This window comes from Chelonoidis abingdonii, chromosome 2 (genome assembly GCF_003597395.2).
Source record: "Chelonoidis abingdonii isolate Lonesome George chromosome 2, CheloAbing_2.0, whole genome shotgun sequence".
NCBI classification, from domain to species: Eukaryota; Metazoa; Chordata; order Testudines; family Testudinidae; genus Chelonoidis; species Chelonoidis abingdonii.
Genome location: NC_133770.1, coordinates 79,085,656 through 79,105,151, shown reverse-complemented (window position 1 = coordinate 79,105,151; position 19,496 = coordinate 79,085,656). Strand labels below are relative to the sequence as shown.

Genomic DNA, 19,496 nt, shown 5'->3' with positions numbered 1-19,496 from the left:
AGTAGCCCACTTATCGTCAGATTGTCCTGGTTCCTCAACATCTGGCGCGGACGTTGTTAATCCGGGTGACGTCCGAGCCGGCATGACGCTCCTAGTTCGTGTCACACTCATATTTTGAGGTAGGCAGGTGAAGCGTTAGGGGGTCTTTTTGCCCAAGGACCCCTACTGGAAAGTTGGGTACCAACCGGGATTTGAACCCCGGTCTCTCGTATCAAATGGCGGTCTCCCGTATCAAAGGGCGGTGCTCTTAACCACTACGCTATCCAGTCGCTAGAAGTCCGTGGAGGGCAGGGGTTGCAGTTTTGGCCAAGGCCTTACATGGGCTATATAGGAAGTAATATGGGAAGTTTCTTCTTCTTCCTTCCTCTCCCCCTACCCACAACTCAGCTGTCTAAGGGCTGGCCACAGTCTAGCCCCATATGATTAACACTATTGACCAGAATTTTCAGAAGGGCTTGTGCATCTTTTGCTTACTTGTGAAAGGCTGCAGGTGTAAATTCTTATTTCAGCAATTCCTCTTACTCTCCCCCCCCCCCCACATCTACTGACTCATGCCATGAAATCTCATGCATTTGTGGGGTTGTTTTATTGTTTCAAGCCCCTGATCGCACATTGTTTTAAAGCATAGAGACTTGTAACATTTCTCATTTCAGTCATGAAGAAAAATATGAGATACAACACATGACTGTTAGCTGACTATAGACAAGAGATTAGGAGAAGAGGGAATGGTGTGACCCTAGCACGATCTTGATCCTGCAATGAGATGCATGTGGGCAGACCCTTCTGCCTTATCGGAAACCTTTTGACTTCAGTGGAGGTCCATGGAGAAGGGAGGGGTCTGGCAGTGCCCATTTCATGTCAGGATCAGGGCTTGAAACATGAGTCTGAGGAAGGTAAAAAGAATTACAGGTGAGGGATAAAAACGTATAATTTTTGGTTTTTGAGGGCGAGTAATGTGTTCTCTGTTAAATGGGGTGATCAGATCAGACAGTCTTGCCTATGGTAACAGTCCACTTTTTCCCTGCAGAGAAACTGCCAGCAACCTCCATGAAGGTCATTACTCTCCTTTACAAGATAGAAAAGGATACAAAGAACCTGGCTTTGTTTTAATGTTCATTTTGCCTTTAGATCCAGTTAAAAAAGATGAATAAAGGCTCATTGAAGCTCTTTAATCTTTACTGTAATGCAAATACAGTGTGTTGCTACATATGTACCTTATGCCAGAAGCTGGCTTGTGCAAACGGCATAGAGTTCTTAACAGTAGGGCACCATTCCAAATTTCTGAAGACATTTATTTTTCTACAGGAGAAGTGTGTTGGGTTTTTGAACTTGTGTCACCAAATAACGTAAGTTGCTTACGTTACACATAGCATTGTGATTTCCTTTTCTCAGTGGAGAAGGAAAGCACAAGCTCATCACTATGCATACCAAGTAAAAAGGAATGTTTTGTTGATATCTTTCTTTCAAGATGACAAGCTGTTTCATTCCTGCATGAAAGAACCTTCCTTTGCCAGTATTGAAAGATAGGGAAACCTAATCACTAGGGCTGTCAAGCAATTAAAAAAATTAATCACGATTAAAAAAAATTAATTGTGATCATTCGCACTGTTAAATAATAATAGAATACCATTTATTTAAATGTTTTGAGTGTTTTCTACATTTTCAAATATATTGATTTCAATTACAACACAGAATACAAAGTGTACAGTGCTCACTTTATATTTACTTTTGATTACAAGTATTTGCACAGTAAAAAAACAAAAGAAATAGTATTTTTCAGTTCACTTTATACAAGTACTGTAGTGCAGTCTTTTTCATGAAAGTTGAACTTACAAACATAGAATTATATGCAAAAAAAACCTGCATTCAAAAATAAAAAAGTGTAAAATTTTAGAGCCTGCAAGTCCACTCAGGCCTATTTCTTATTCAGCCATTGCTTAGACAAACAAATTTGTTAACATTTGCAGGAAATAATGCTGCCCACTTCTTGTTTACAATCTCAACTGAAAGTGAGAACAGGCATTTTAATGTCACTGTTGTAGCCGGTGTTGCAAGATATTTACGTGTCAGGTGTGCAAAAGATTCATATGTCCCTTTATGTTTCAACCACCATTCCAGGGGACATGTGTCCATGCTGATAATGGGTTCTGCTTGATAACTATCCAAAGCAGTGCAGACCAGCGCATGTTCATTTTCATTATCTGAGTCAGATGCCATCAGCAGAAGGTTGATTTCCTTTTTCGGTGGTTTGAGTTCTGTAGTTTCTGCATTGGAGTGTTGCTCTTTTAAGACTTCGGAAAGCATGCGCCACACCTCGTCCCTCTCAGATTTTGGAAGGCACTTCAGATTCTTAAACCTTGGGTCGAGTGCTGTAGCTATCTTAGGAATTTTCACCTTCTTTGTGTTTTGTGAAATCTGCAGTGAAAGTGTTCTTAAAATGAATAACATCTGCTGGGTCATCATCCAAGACTTCTATAACATGAAATATATGGCAGAATGCGGGTAAAACAGAGCAGGGGACATACAATTGTCCCCCAAGGAGTTCAGTCTCAAATGTAATTAATGCACTATTTTTTTAATGAGCGTCATCAGCATGGAAGCATGTCCTCTGGAATGGTGGCTGAAGCATGAAGGGGCATACTAATGTTTAGCGTATCTGGCATGTAAATACCTTGCAATGCCCGCTACAAAAGTGCCGTGCAAATGCCTGTTCTCACTTTCTGGTGATCTTGTAAATAAGAAGACAACAGCATTATCTCCTATAAATGTAAACAAACTTGTTTGTCTTAGTGATTGACTGAACAAAAAGTAGGACTGAGTGTACTTGTAGACTCTGAAGTTTGTGTTTGTTTTTGAGTGCAGTTATGTAACAAAAAAAAAAGTCTGCATTTGTAATTTGCACTTTCACGACAGATTGCACTACACTACTGGTATGAGCTGAATTGAAAGACTGTTTGTTTCTTTTATTATTTTTACAGTGCAAATATTTGTAATAAAAAATAATGTACTCTTTGATTTCAATTACAACACTGCAATGTATGTGAAACTGTAGAAAAACGTCCAAAATATTTATTAAATTTTCAGTTGGTGTTCTGTTGTTTACCAGTGTGATTAAAACTGCTATTAATCACGATTAATTTTTTTGAGTTAATCGCGTGAGTTAACTGTGATAAATTGACAGTTCTACTAATCACTAAATGTTATCTTAACACAGTGCTCTATAGAAGAACCTTGTGTATGCTATAAAAGCTTTTTTTTTTTTTAATTATTTATAAAAGCCATAGCACAGAACTGTCTTGCTACTGTTTAAACAAATCAGAATGTTTTTGTCCCTGAACTATATATTGGTGGCACTGCTAACCTGTAGGGTTTCGCTCAGTGTCTAGACTTTACACATGGCTTGTTAAATGAGAGGATGATAAAGCAACACATACAGAGGACCAGGAATGTGTAAGAAAACAGTAAGGGATCTACACAAATTACCTTACAATGGAGAAAACTGCACATAAGCTATGACAAAAGTGGATGTGGGAACGTCCCCCTGGGAAACTATATTGTTCACTAGTGTGCATTTTAACAATAGTGAAAACCATGCACTCATCTGTAAGTACTGAGTCAGATGCACCATCTCTTCTGCCTCATCCTTTTTAAAAACGAGTACCATAAATTTAAAGCATTTATCTGTAAAGTGAAACTAATCCCTTCACATTAAATCCTTGATCTCACCTTTGTAATGACTAGGGTCCTACCAAATTTGTGGCCGTGAAAAATGCGTCTCAGACTGTGAAATCTGGTCTCTTGTGTACTTTTACCCTCTACTATACAGATTTCATGGGGAAACCAGTGTTTCTCAAATTGGGGGTCCCGACCCAAAAGTGATAATGGGAGGGTCACAAGGTTACTGTGGGGGGGTTGCCGTATTGCCACCCTTACTTCTGTGCTGACTTCAGAGCTGGGTGGCCGGAGAGCAGCGGCTGTTACCCGGGCAACCACTTCTGAAGGCAGCGTCCCACCAGCAGCAGTGCAGAAATAAGGGTGGCAATACCATACTATGCCATCCTTACTTCTGTGCCTCTGCTGGCGGCAGCTGTGCCTTCAGAGCTGGGCTTTCTGCCAGCAGCTGCCTCTCTCCAGCTGCCCAGCTCTGAAGGCAGAAGTAAGGTAGCAGTACCGCAACCCCCCCCCCCACAATAACATTGTGACTCCTGCATTCCTTTTTGTGTCAAGACCCCTACAATTACAACACCGTGAAATCTGAGATTTAAATATCTGAAATCATGAAATTTACAATTTTTAAAATCCTATGACTGTGAAATTGACCAAAATGGACTGAATTTGTTAGGATCCTAGTAATGAATTTGATTGGGGGTCCTGTGTAAATATTGTGGTTTAATCAAGTATAAGTCAAATGCAATATTGGGTAAAGACACGCAAAATAAAAAGATGATGCATTAGACAGCTATGATCATTGCATAAATGAATGGCTAAAACAATTGTTTGAAGCAAGATAAAGCTTAGCCAACCTGCCGTACCTTATTGGTCAAGAAATTTTTATAATGAATTCATGTTCCTGGTCACAGAAAGTAATGACTGGGAGGAGAGCACACAAATCACTTTATGGAAGATGTAGCACCACAGCCCCCAGATCAAAATGCACAGAGAACATCAGTGGCAGAGCAGAAATATAGAGGCATATGTTTCTCACTTTGATTCTCTAGTAGCTCTGAGGAATGTGGAAGTGGTTTACTGTTACTATGACAAATGTATTTATTTCTCTGTCGTATCGTATGACAAAAGGGAAATGCTGGTGCACTCATGTTTTGTAATAATTTGTTAGTGGGTTAGGGCTGTGGGCCCAGAACAAATTCTAGACAAAAGAAAAACATGTTTGGGTTTTTAGAGAATGTCTTGGCTACAGGAACAAAGTTGTGATTGGGAATGCAAACATTTGGTATTTAGATTGTCCTACTTGGGGTGACAGCTGACAAATGGCCGGGTTTGTTTTTAATTATCACCAAAAAGAAAAAGCTTTCGCTTAAAGTCTGCAACCAATTTTGCTGCACAAAGACAAGAAGTTATTAAACAATGGAGAATATGCTTTCTTCGTTTTTAAAATATATCGAAGGAGCCATTCCTTCCGTATATTTATGGTGAGGAATTAGGGTCGTGATTATAAGCAACCAAGTAAAGTTGTTTGCTTACTTGTATACAGTGTTCAATAGATCAACAGTTGTCAACAGTTACTACTCATTGGTGAATTTGGCTCCATAGTCATTGTCTGGATTTAGAATAGGAAAAAAACTGGCAGATGTGATGTGGCAACTGTATGCAAGATCTATTGGTAAATGTTGTTGTGTTCTAGTAGCATCCAGCGAAACCATGTGATATTGGGGCCCCATTGTGCAAGGTGCTGTATGAACATGTAATAAGAGAAAGTCCCTGCCGAGAAATCTTATAGACAAGACAGTACAATGATAAGGGTAAGGGAAGAGGAAAATATGTTGTTTCCACATTACTGATAAGGAACTGAGCCATAGGGAGACAGAGGGTATGTCTACACAGCAAAAAAATACCCTGTGGCAGCAAGTTTCAGAGCCCAGGTTAACAAACTTGAACTCATGCTAAAAATAGCCTTGTAGACATTCCAGCTTGAGCAGGAGTCCAGGCTCTGAAACCTGGCAAGGATCTGAAAGCCCAGGTCCAACCCAAGCATCTCCATGGCTGCTGTTAGCCCTGTAGCACAAGCCCCACATGCCAGATTCAATTGACTCAGGCTCTGAGACTCACTGCCATGTATGTTTGTCTGTGCAGACATACCCAAAGTGATACGGAGAATCTGTGGCAGAGCAGGCAATCAAACCTAGTTGTCCTGTGTCTCAGTCCAGTGATTTAATCACAAGACCTTCCTTCCTGTCGTGAACCTTGTTTCAACAAAATATTTGTGTGTATTTGAGCCCCGTTGAAGTCAATAGCACTTATGCACGTACTTAAAGTTAAGCAGGTGCTTAATTGCTTTCCTGAGTTGAGGCCTCATTAACTTCCTGAAGATGACTGCTGCACGACAGTTACATAGTTGAATTAGTAACTCATTCTGTTGTAAATATGTGTAAATTTTGGTCCAGCCAATTCTAGCAGCAAGCATTTTTTGATAACTAAAATGGCCAAGTACTTAAGGCAAAATCATGAATTTACTCTGAATGAAAATATGCCTCCTTTGTAGCCAAAACAGATGTTTGTCGTCAAATGAGACTGTTTCATGTATAAACTTGTCTTCCGTTTTGCAAAATAGCTAAGGCAAGAGTGGAAAATGGTTTACATTTTTGTGAAACCCTGAAAATGTGATCTTTCTCTAGTTTTATCAGCAGGGAGTATTTTTTTCTTCCTGCTATATGTCTACTGCCAAATTCTACTGCAGTGTCCCAGACTTTGGAAAGATTCATCAGAGTTGTGTCTGAGCAGCTGAAATCCTTGATAGTGTAGTTGATCTGCTAGTATCCTGCTACCTTCCAGAAAGTGACTCTTTTGTGGATCCCTACAAAGTATATGGATTTCACTACAAGTGTTTTTTCCTAGTTAAAGCTAAAATCTTTTTGTAAGCTACTATCTAAATTGTGAATCCAGGGAAAATGTACATAGCCAGATCCTGCTCCCATTGAAGTAAATGGGGAATTTTGCCACTGATTTAGGTGGGAGCAGAATCTGGGCCAGTGCGTGTAGGTTACTACTGACATAGCTTTGGAGTGCAGCAGAAGCAGCAGATTCACATGGCTATGTTGTAACCATGGTGGTGTGTAGAATGGCCTTCCATCTTGAATGGTCCCTGACAAGTTGTCTTCCTTTGACAAGAGTCCACATGGAATGATTTAGGCTTCTTAAATCCCTCAAAACTGCATCTTCCAACTTCATCTTGCTCCCTTTTTAACCCCAGTGGAAAGGATCCTTGGTAGAATTGTTACAACAACCCTGTCATGTTCTGCAAATAGAACATCCAGAAGAAGTTCTGGCAGAGCAGCAGCTGTGTTTTGTAAGTAGATGGTCTGCTGTGTATCGTGATGGGGCCATGCCCCTATCCCACTGACAGCAAGCCTAATGAGCGTTCCTGCACTCAGGCAGTGCCAATTAGGTGCACCTGCAGAGCCTGGAAAAGGGGAGCTTAAAAAGATGAAGCTGGATGGATGGATCAAAGCTGGCTGGATGGAGCAAGGTGGGAGAGTTTGTCCAAGTAGAGAAGTTACTTGGGAAGCCTGATAGCCAGAGGACCTAAGCTCAAGGCAATGATTAGCCTTCCCTTTCCTCCACCACCTTTTGTTTAGGACAGACAGACACTGCAGCCCCAATAGGGTCTCTGGGCATCTGCTCTCCATCAGTGCCCTGTTGCTAAACCTGCAGAGCAGTGCTGTGGACTGGCAATAAACTCCAAAAGGGTCCTGGGAATGAGCCCAACTACCGCAGGGAACAGTGAGCTTTCCCAGGAGTGGCAGATCTTGAGAGGACCCCGGGGGCAAGAGTGGTAAAGAGATGACAGCCAAGCCCAGGCTGAGAATGTGCCTAAAGGAAAGGCAACACTTCAAAATACGTTGTGGGGCAGTCCTTCATTGGTGAATGAGCTTGCAGTAAATTGGGAACTGTCTGGTTTATTTGAAAGATTTGTAAAATATTATTCAACCAAGATACTAACTAACCTTAGTACTGGAGGACACTGTGTCTTTGTGAAATTCTTTAGATATTGCTTATTACAGTACCTGTGAGATTCCTGGTCAAACTTTGCAGACAGGACAAGTGCATCAGGAGTTTTCTGGTACTTTATGCTTTGATTTAGGGTGGAAATTCTACCAGAACAGTTTTTCTCAAGCTATTTCAACATTTTTCTTCCCATTTTATAAATGATCACTATTGCCTTAGCTCTGGAGTGCCTGACATTAATTACAAAATAAATATAAAAGTCACAAAATCTAGGTCTCCAAATACACACTCTTAAAAATTCTCACCGTCTTGAATGGGAGCTGTGGAAGCTCAGCATGTAACAGGACTGGGCCCAAAGTATGCAAGACTACAGCAGTTCGGAGGTGCCTTTGGTTCTGAATGAGCAGAAATAGAGGGCATTCAGAGATGGGTGATGAGAGTGATTTGAGGCAGGAAAAGACATTGGAGAGAGAATAGATTTGAAAATATTGGACAGTGTTGGCTAGAGAGGAGTCCCATAAAAGGGGTGGTGATAGAAGTATAACAGAGTAAGGAATGGTGCAGAGAAACTAATCAATCATTTCTCTGTTCCCTGGTTCTTATATAGTAAAATCAATGAAAGAACATTCTTTTTTACACACATTTTGTCCAGGAGTTTATTAGGCTTAAAAACAGTTAGCTATACCAATGAGAACATCCACAGTTATTTTGGAAAGTGTATTCTTTATCTTTGGATATAAATCTTCATGTGTCAGAGCATAAGCTAGGGGTTAGAAAGAAACTTCCATTATAGGCAGGTTTTTTAATAATTGTCCAATAGGAGGCTGTCTGGTACTTGTCATTGTCTGAGACAGGATACTGCACCAGAAGGAACACTAGTCTCATCCAGGCTGGCCATTACCATGCTCTTGTATAGATGTAGGAGGTGTTACATGCCTGTTGGGGAAATTCAGAATTTCTGACCTGTGAGGCGAATTTCTTTCACTTTTTACAGATATTTGCCCACAATCAAGGAATGTTAATCCAGTGGGGATATTCTGGACAGTAGGCTAGTGAATCTGTCTAATCGGAACAAGAGAGCTGGGTTACTGTTCTCTGTAGTCCAAATGTATCAAATATTTTGCAACCAATAAAATAACAGAATCACAGTCTGGCAATAGGGGGCCACTTCCTTACTACTTATTTATGAGTCAAAGTGATTTGGAATGATTAGTACAGAACATTTGATCAAGCCCCTCATCTTGATTTTGTTTTATTTTTCATTGGAATAAACCTTTATTAAGTTTCCATATTGCAGAGTATGAGGCAGAGTGACTTAAGCGGGAGCCTAGCAATCCAGCATGAGTGCTGTGGGTAAAATATCAGGTGTTCAACCTAGCTACTTTTCAGATTTCCCATTGCACAGAAACAAACGCTTGAGTCATTCCTCCATGAGCTAGGAAGTTGTTCCAGGAGTTCAGGTGTTGCTCATATAGCATTGTCATTCTGAAGTGACACCTACTACTCCTTGGTAGTTGGTGTAAAAGTGGATGACTTTGAATGGACATTTCTTCAGCTTCTCTTGGAGAATCCTAGTGTCAAAACCCAGGGATTAATCCTCAGAGATGTTGAGCACCTGCATTGCTTACTGACAACTGCAGGATTTTGCAGTTGCTCAACTCTTCTGATGGCTAGGCCTTAATGCTGGTGGCTGAATAGAATTCATTTGTAAGTCACTGTACTTGAGCTCAGATGGGAGTTTTCACCATTCTGAAGAATATTAAATACCATCAAGTATGCCAGTTAAGGACTGGATTGTGTTTTTTAAGGCACAGCCCTGCATTGGGGTCATGCAGAGCTATCTCATGTCAGAGGAGAGCTTCAGGGGGAGACAGTCATTCCCAGAGCACCCTGGTGCACATGAGGAGTATGCAGTCTTCACTGTCCTTGTAGGCCCAGCCTTCTTCCCTCACTGCTCTCTGTCCCCTGTGGGGTGCATAGAGGGAGCTATCTTGCCAGCTGTGCAGGGCAGGATGATCCTTGCACCTGCTTCCTCACAAATGTGTGAAAGGATCAGCCACAGTCTGGACTCTAATATGCAGACAACTAAAACCTTAATGCTAAAAACCCCCCAACCTGAGTAATAGGGCTGGGTGCTGGAGAAGGTGAGTAGGAGGCTGTGGAGAAGGAGCTGTACTACTCTGTGGCTGCTAACTCAGCCTAATAACTGGATAGCCGCTATGAGTTAGGAGAAGAATACAAATGGCAGCAGATCCTTCTTCCGTAGCTATCCCCCAGCCTAGACTCCCAAATTCCCCTGTGCAGCAGTGCTCTGGGAGAGTATGCAGAGCAGAGGATGTGCGCTCCTTCTAATAGCTTTTCCTAGTACCTGCCTTGTCTTGCACAGCAGAACTAGAGCAGTTCCACTGCCAAAGGGCCCACGTTGAGCCGTTGAGAGAGCTAAAGAATTTAGGGCTAAGGATGTCTTTCACTTACCATTCTGAGACTATTCCTCTGAAGTGCAAAATAAAGAACTTGATTTATAATTTGAAGTAAATTCGGTAGTAAAATAATTGGAAAGGTGAAGCAGTCTCACTCTTACTAAATTGCTTTCCTAGGGGTCTATTCTGTTAGGTGCTGAGCAGCTCCTGCCTGTAGTTTAGCACTCTCTGCTCTCGTTGATTTCACATTGATTTCAGTGGAAGTTCAAGACACTGAATTCCTCACAGAATCAGGTCTTATAAACTAAGCATCTGATTTCCAGGCTGTTGAGCACCTGCAGCTCCGAACAGTTATGGATGGTTGGCACCTCTGAAAATCAGACCCTTTAATGGCTGTGTTCTGAGACTTCTGCTTAGAGTTTGTGTATATATTCTGCTCCTTTGTTCCCAAGTGGAAATGATTCTGGGTGAAATTGTTACAACAACCCAGCCATGTTCATTCAGAATTCTTGATGGCAAACCAGCAGCTGTGCTTTGTAAGTAGAAAGTGCTTGGCTTCATAGTGCACAAAGGGAAGGAGACACTTAAAAATATATTGTGGGGACAGGCCTTCATTCACAGAGTGATAAACTAGATAATATAAGAGATTTTCTACCTCCAATTTCCATGAGACCAGCATTGCTGTAGCACAGTATATTTATCCCAATAGTGCTGACACTGATGCTCTCAGTGTTTCTGCTTTCACAGTCTTTATTTGTGTTACTGCACAGTTTGGGGTGGTGAGTTCCAGCATGCGTTCTGTAACAGCACTCATTGAGATGAAGGGAATCCATTTCAGGGCACACAAGAAATAATAATGGATAGAACATCAGTAAATACTAAAATTGCCCATGGCATTTGAATCTTAAAGGAGAGCCTGAGAAATTCTGATAATAAAGATGCAGGTCTGCCACTTTTACACCTTTGTTCTATGAGTGTGTCCCTTGGGACCACTTGTGGAGTACACCAGCAGTTGTCTCCCTTCTGTATTTGTGTGGCAGCCAGCACGCTGTAGCCCTTATCTTGACTGGGGCTTTTGAACACTACTGGAGTACAAATAATTACTCATTCTGAGTGCAGTACAAAGTAGTAGTAAGAGCGAAAGAGTTGAACTCTTACTAACTTGATGTAATGGTAAAAGACCAGGACATTAAAACCAACTTGGAACATGAGAATTTCCATCATGCCAAACGTATTCTGTGTCTGAGAGGACATATTTGGAGCAAATAAACCTGCATGTACAAGCTTACCAAACCCTACCCTGTCTAACTCACATTTGAAAATTGTGTGAGGACAGTTCAAAGGTCCAAATTCTGCCCCAAGGTTCTCACTATGTGACAATACTGAAATGGCTTGTCAAGACACAATTTGGTCCCAAGCGTAGAGGCAGATTCTGCCACCATTATGCAGGTAATACCTACCTACAGTGTGACTAATTGCTGAGGAGAGTGAGTAAGGATGGCTCATGTGGCACAGCCATATCCAGCAGTCCTTCAGTGGAAGTTTTTTGAGTATGGATTAAATGAGGTTATGTCTACGCTAGGAGCTAGTGCTGAGATTCCGCTGCTTGTGAACACACATCTCACCCTCGCTCTCATTGAGTTAGCGCAAGTATAAATAAATAGCAGTGTAGCTGTAGTGGCACTAGGCATAGGTGTCAACTTCCCCTCTTTCCTGTGGGTGCTTGAGTCGCCCTCTGCCCTGGCCCCACCCCCACTCCACCCCTTCCATGACACCTCACCCCAGCGCTGCCCCTTTCCACTACTGCCCTGCCCCCATTCCAACCCCTTCCCCAAAGTCCCTGCCCCGGCCCTGCCTCTTCCTTGCCTTCTCCCCTGAGCACACCTGCTCCCCCTCCCCCCAGAGCATGCTAATGCTGCCAAACAGCTGTTTGTTGGTGGCTGGGCAGGAAGTGCTGGGAGGTAGGCGAAGGAGCAGGGCCATGGCGTGCTCAAGGGAGGAGGTGGGACGGGGGGTGAGGGGAGCTTGGCTGCCGGTGGGTACAGAGCACCCACTAATTTTCCTCCATGGGTGCTCCAGCCCCAGAGCACCCATGAAGTCAGTGTCTGTGGCACTAGGAGCTGCAATGGAGGCACAGCTGAGCCATGCCAAATACGTACCCGTCGGTTTCCAGGGTGGGTTTATATTCTGTGTGGCTCAGCCAAGAAGCAGCTACTGCTGCTCCACTGCTACGGCGGTTATTTAACTGTTCCACTGTTGTTTATACCGGCACTAGCTGAATGAGAGCTAGCATGAGTTATGTGTACACAAGCACGGGAATCACAGCACTAGCTCGTAGTGTAGCCAGAGCCTGAGATGTGCATAATGTAGCTCATACTATACAGCAGTGAAGGTCAGCGAGTCCTTGTGGTTTTTGTCACACAGATAAGAACCCAGGTTGGGAGAATGGTGGTTTTGTACATATTATATGGCAGAGCTATCTTTGATAACGTCTGTTTCTAGGGACTTGTCTACATGGTGTATCAGTCTGCGCCAGAGGATACTGGGCTAGATAGACCTTTGGTCTGACCCAATATGGCCGTTCATATGTGGCTAGAGAGATGCACAGGCCCAATCCTGATCTTCCTTGCCCATGCAAAGAACTCTTATGTGGGTTGTACCATTGAAATCAGTGGGCCAATTCATGTAAATAGAGAGTGTCAAGATCTTGTCCTAACTCAGTGGTCCTCAATCTGTTCCTAACTGGATGACATTTTCCATACTGGGGACCCTCCCTCCCATTTAGTGGCAAGGCAAGGTGGTCACAACTGCCAAGCTGAGAACTCCTGTCCTGGTGCTAAATATGATTCAAGATTACAACTTTAAACACCTGTTTTCTTTCCCCACTGTAGGTTGCTCCTGTGATTAAAGAGAGAATGATGAAGAAAGGCAGCATGATGTTAGGGTACCAACCTCATCGTGGCAAAGTCAACTTCTTTCGCCAGGTAGTGATCAGTCCCCAGGTGAGCCGTGAGGACATGGACTTCCTGCTGGATGAGATTGACGTGCTTGGAAGAGACTTGTAGCTGTAGTTCAACGGCACCAGGCGCTGCTTATGTGCATGATGTTTACAGATCAAGAATAGCAGCTGCGTAAATGGTACCATCATTACTGTTCTGAGAATGACCTCCTATATGCTCATAAGGCAGGTATTTGGCAGGTACCTGTGACAGACGGGGCCAGATTAGCTGCTGACATAAGTGGGCATGACGTCATTAACTTCAGCGGAGTCATGCCTGCTTATGTCAGCCATGAATTTAGCTCAGTGAGTATTAAAATCAAAGCACATCTCTAATACGTTAATATTTTAGCCTGGCATGCATTTAAGGATAAAGGCCCAGTCGGTAACTGAACTAGTAAGGCCTGATGGTAGGGGTCCTGTGGCTCTCTTAATGAAAGCCCCTAAACCAGCAAATTGCCCAGCACAAAATGGGCCCAATCAACATTTGCCAACTCATAAACCTACCAAGATTTTAGCAAAGCTGAGAATGTTGGAATGGAGATAGTATCATTTTTTAACTTTTTGTCAACGGGAGATACGAACAGGAGATGTTAAAGTGTAAACATTTCTTTAGCAGCTTTAGACGCATGATAAAATTTTAACCAAAAAGTTAGAAAAATAGATTTATCTTAAAGGGGTGTGTTTTTTATGCAGGGTAGCTATTCATTAAGAATTGATATAACAAAGCATTGTATTTATCATGGTTCCTTACGATATTCCTACAGATTTAAAAATAGCTAGCTCTCTTGTGATCAGTGTATAATTCTTTTTTGATGTTAAACTTAAGCTGCTGTGTAAGTTAAAATTTGTCTGTGATTTTAGTATATGAACATTGTTAAAAAAATAAGTGAAATACCAAAATTAAATTCTAACCTTTATAGTTATTCAGAATTACATTTTATTTAGACAAATAATTTTGTGAGTGGTCTAGTTTAATTTTTTCTATCTATATAATGATTATTTCAGTCATAAAAACAGAAATCATAAATGTATCTTTGGGTGGGAGTTCTAGCAGGAAATTTAAGGAAATGGCCACATTTTTCACTTCTAACTTGTGACACTAACTTACTTTGTTTTATTCTTTGTTCCATAATCTGTCTTTGAGGAAGCACTGACCAATATGAAGTTTTTTGTTGTAATGTATCTGTATTGTTGAAAGCTGTCTTTAAATGCACTACTGGATGTTTTCATTTCATGTATTGTGGTAGTATCCAGTATTGTAGAACATTTCCAGTTTCAGTCTCCAAGATACCAATGTGGAACGTTTGCCAGTATCAGTCACACTATCAGAGCAGTAGATGAGAACTAGAGCTTGATAGACCTCTGCAGAGTTTACTGGGAGTGGATACTTTTGAGCCATGGTACACCATTGATATTATTGAGGAGTTCTTGATAAAAGTCATTGGCATAACATAACGCTTTGGTTTTGCCCTGTAATACTTACCCGTTCACATCATCAAACACTACCTATGATTAAGGCTCCGTGTTTGTCACGGAGGTCATGTGACCTCCATGAATTCTGCAGCAGCTGCTGTGCCTGGCCCAGGGGCTGCCTGACTGCTGCTGGAGCAGTCTCGCCCCCACCCCCGCCCGGCCCGCCAGCAGCAGGAGTTTGGGTGCTTGCCTGGAGTGGGGAGGGCTGCCCTCCCTCAGCTCCTAGCTCCAGGTGCTGCCTCTGCCTGCAGGCACCACCTCCGCAGTGCCCATTGGTCATGGTTCCTAGCCAATGGGAGCTGCAGATCCAGGTCTTGGGGATGAGCAGAGGCAGCAGCATGTGGCGCTCAGGAGCCAGGTAGGGAGCTAGTCCCAACCCTGCCAATCCTTCCCCCACCCGGTTCCCTCCCACCCCGGGCCACTACTTTCCTCCCTGAGCACCCAAGGCGCCCCACCTGGTTGCACCTCATCCTGAGCACCTTGCCCTCCCCCAGGCCATGCCTCCCACATCACCCCTTGAGCTGTCCCCCCAAGTTTTAGCCAGGGGGATATAGTAAAAGTCGTGGACAGACCATGGGCTGTGAATGTTTGTTTACTGCCTGTGACCTGTCTGTGACTTTTTTACTAAAAACACCCGTGACTAAAACGTAGCCTTACCTTTGACTTCTGGGTATAGCAGCCATCATAACATCATTTAAAACCCTGATCCAGCAAAGGAGTCAAGTACCTGCTTAAAGTTAAGCACTTGGCAGGTCAGGGCCCAATTGCTCTGATAAACAGCCACCCACTCTTGACCAGTGTGCAAAGAACCTAAAGAGCACTGAGTTACCAGAATTGCTTTGCTATTGCTTCGGTAGAGTAACCAGTCTCTTTTTTTTGGCTTAGAAAGAAAAGTGTCAGGATTTTCTGATTCTGACCTAGATTCTCACCTGGTAAAAGCCAGCCTAGCTCCATTCACTTGAATAAAGCTGTCCCAGCTTACAGCAGCTGATGATTTGGTCCTCTGTGTTTTACTAGTGAAAAGCGTCGTCATGCTATTGCATTCATCTTAACAAATTACTGCTTTCAGTGATTGAGACAGTCCCAGTACACTTCTGGTTGTCTGTCTGAAATACCATCGTTCTAAATCTATCATAGTGTAGTAGCTGTATTTTTAAACAAAAGCCAAACTGAACTTTTTTTGAATGTTTGCACAAAATATTTCTTGGATTTACACTTGCACTGTATTTGCTTTCTTGAAAGGTGAAGGTGAACCTTACAGTATGATGGAATTAACTTTTTGAGCTCTGTATTTTCTCTGTTGCTGTCGGCTCCCTGTAACACCTAAGGGATGTAATAAGCGGGTCCTGCTTCAGAATTGTAACAGCATTTTCCTATAGTAGCTTATTTAGACCTAATAAATGCAAAATGTCTATTTTTTAGTCAATGATTTGAATAAAAAGTAAAGTAAATGGCACTCTTCTAAAGGGAGGCTGGGCTTGTCATTTGTAAATCGAAAAAAACAGGAATATAAATGTTGCCTTTAAAGAAGGGCAAAGGGTGAGTGCTCCAGATGGCAGAAGCCGCCTGCATTTGAGACTCTCAGGTGCGCTTTACTCCTGCTGCAGGCAGTGGGTTATTAATATGCAATGGCAGAAGAATACTGCCCGTATTACTTTTGATAAACACCTGGCGTAAGGGAGTATTACAGTTTTACTCCTCTTCTCAGTTAAACTGTCAAATGCAGAAGTTAAACTGTCTTTGCAGCAAGTGGGAGTGTTAATTTTCTGAAATATCCCAGTTGAAAATAAATGGATCACTCAACTCCTCGTCTTCTGGTCAGGGAATTACCATCATTCAGAGCACTGAGCCAGATTCTTCCAATGCACAGATATAACTCAAGGCAGACTTACTCACTGTCTTTGGTTCCCTTTCTAATAATTACTGGTGTCTCAGTAGCCAAACTGTTTTAGAGGTGTGCCTTTGATTCACATACATGGCTTTGGTATTGTGGCATTATCTGTCATAAAGGAAGTTCTTAGACTGAGGGTACAATGAGCCAAATTGTGCCCTCTCCTCCGTGTATGCATATTGCAGTAACATGGAGAATATTTATTTCTTGGGAATTTTGCCTCTCTCTACATCTGCAATTTCACACACATAATACAGTTACAGTGCATGCAGGAGAAATAATCTTGGACTATAGAGATCCTGCTAGTTAAGAATTCCTCTATAGGATTGGCGTAGTGTCTGATCATGCAAAATTTGTATGCATGAAACTCCTATTGACTTCAGGATAAACGTGTTTGGAGGGCATGGTGAACTGGACACTGAATGTCATAGGCCAAACTTTGCATTTTTATACTACGAAGAAGTTTCTTTGATTTGTCAGTGCTGTAGTACATGTCTGGATAGAATTTTACAAGCAGAGGATGCATATCTCCCATAAAGCAAAGATTAACTTAGACTAACCCAAAGAAATGTTATCAGACCCTTTCTCATACTGGGTAGCACCATAGACTATCCTTACTTCAGTGGGTCTGCTTGTGGTGTTGTGAGAGTCAATGGGCATCAGAATCTGGCCCCTAACACAGCTGATATGTTTAAATGTGCATCTTGCAAATACACAGAGGCTAAACAGTCTCCTTGGTCACAGGGTTAAATAATTATTCTTGAAGTATCCATTTAGAAATGTTTGTACTCTGTAAAATTGTTTAATCGCTTTAAGTCCAGCCTGGGTCTTCATCCTGTCCTGGGGAGGTGATGGAGATGAGAAAATACAGATAATAAAGCTCCTTTGTGCTTCGGAAGAACGGATGTCTAAGTAGCATACGGTGTCTAGAAATGCCGCCCCTTATTTCTGAGTTATTTTAGAAGGGGTTATCCTGGTGAGGACAGAATCTGTCATGTGTAGGAAATGGCCATTTTAGAGGCATGGACTGCTTCTGCTCCCAAAGAAATCACCTGGGAGTGGTTTCGCATGCTATCAAAAACTCTTTGGCCTGTCTAGGGTGTTGCTGTGCCCTGTCTCAGTCGCTAGCTGTGTACCAGTCAGACTATCTAGGTTTATCTGCCCTGAGTCCTCCTTAAACTTCTCTTTTGAAGGGATTGAGGTTTATCCTTATTGGCGTCATACAGAACTGAAGTCTTCTCTCTTATAGCCCTAAATGCTGCATCAACATGCTCTCCAAATAGCCTATGACCCTTAAAGGGCAGGGCTGTCAGTCTCATTTTACTAACTCAGTAAATCCCCTGCATCCAAGACGTAAGCCAGAGGGCTTGTCTGTCCAGAACATTAAATGAGATGCCCTGACAAAGAATGGTAAGCAGCTCTAGCCACAACATAAAAATAATCTGCAGCCTCGTGCCTAAAAAGAGTTAGTTTTTCTTTCTTTGTTTTTAATGCCGGAGTTTCTAGCCAGGTCTGTCTTGCGTCATGCTACCTGAATGGAAACTGCTCCAGACAACAGGGGAGTGATGCCAAAATTGAATATTCTGTTGGTCCATCTGCCATCACTGGAAATTGAACCTGGGTATCCATGTTAGTGGGACTAGTGGGAAAAAAATGGATTTGAGGCTCAGTTTGGGTTGCATTGTCACCATGTAGGACTATGTTTGCTCTATACTATTGATGTTTTCTCAGCTCAGTCAGGAAGTCCTGAATCTACGGCTTCTTCTTTAACATAACGTACCTCCAATACGTTAGTCTGTTAGTCTTTAAGGTGCCACAGGACTCTTTGCTGCTTTTACATATCCTATCTCCTCGTCCTGCTTCCTGGACTGAGAGGTGTGGTCGCTGGACCTGACAGCATCAGCTTGAGGAGAAGGGATATTTCATGGTGGAGTGGGATTTACTGCATACAGAAGTCTTCCCCTAGTTTCTAGCTTATATGTACTCATGGATCCACCCATTCACTTATATCATGCTAATCCCTCTAATTTCTGAGAGCCTCCTTCCTACAGCCCCAAACTGGATATAGCCCTTTCTCCCCATTCTCTAACTCCATTGACTCATTTTGTGAGATGCACAGTCACCTGGCTCCTGGAAATTAGCCTACCTCCAGATATCCTCCACCTGTGAACAGCCCAGTTTCCTATAGGTGAGTTGGTTGATGTCGGTAAATCACTTTGCTGATATTTTCAACGTATGCAGTAAGGTAAATGTTAAATATTGTTATTACATGCTGAAATAATGCAATTGCACATTGTCCATGCTAATTGCAGGTTGGATGCAATCAAAACAGCTCTTTTGGGTAAATGCACTGTGCATGAGAGATCGTGGTGCAGGGTTGTGTTTTTTTTCTTTCTTTCTTCTTTAAATTGAATCTAACCCTACGCAATTATATGTTTTCACTTCAGATATACAATTAGATGTTATTACGCTAATTCTGTAACTACACAATAATCAACCAGAAATTACACTGAAAAGCAAAACAAAACAAGGAAATGTGCACAGCAAGAGGTATAATAAAAAGAATGTGAAAGGTTTTGTGACAGACCCGTGAATGGAAATAATTTCAGGGTGACAGTTAAACCTCCATTTGATGTAATGTTCATTAATGAATTGTTATGTGTTATGTGTGTTATAAAGTACCATTTGAACAACGGAGGTGTGAACTGATAAGTACTGTAGCCAATCAAACTCACATATGTAAATATTTATGCACCCAGACAAAAAATATAATTGTCTGTCTGTTTACTGTGGATGAGCCCTTTGAAAGGAATAATTTCCCTTTGCATTATGGCAATGTTTTACACATATCTCAAGATAAAGCTCGTTTTAAAGCATGCAAAGAAAACGTGATCTTGGTAACTGGGACCTGATCATAAAATATTATTGAAAATGTGGTCTTGGAAAAAGGATAATGCCAATAAAGATGTTAAAGCCTTTAATGGAAACCCTGTAACTTGAGCTGGTTGAAATTTTTCAAATACTTTTT

At 42.0% G+C, this 19,496-nt stretch overlaps 1 protein-coding gene across 1 annotated transcript in view; it reads left to right on the top strand.

Moving 5' to 3' along the window:
* Positions 1-16,028, top strand: part of GADL1 (glutamate decarboxylase like 1) — a 130,186-nt gene extending 114,158 nt beyond the window's left edge. The window contains exon 15 of the mRNA XM_032784160.2: positions 12,995-16,028. Coding sequence (XP_032640051.1) covers positions 12,995-13,168 — 174 coding nt within the window. The 3' untranslated portion in view covers positions 13,169-16,028. The remainder of the gene's footprint in view (positions 1-12,994) is intronic.
* Positions 16,029-19,496: the final 3,468 nt, after the last annotated feature.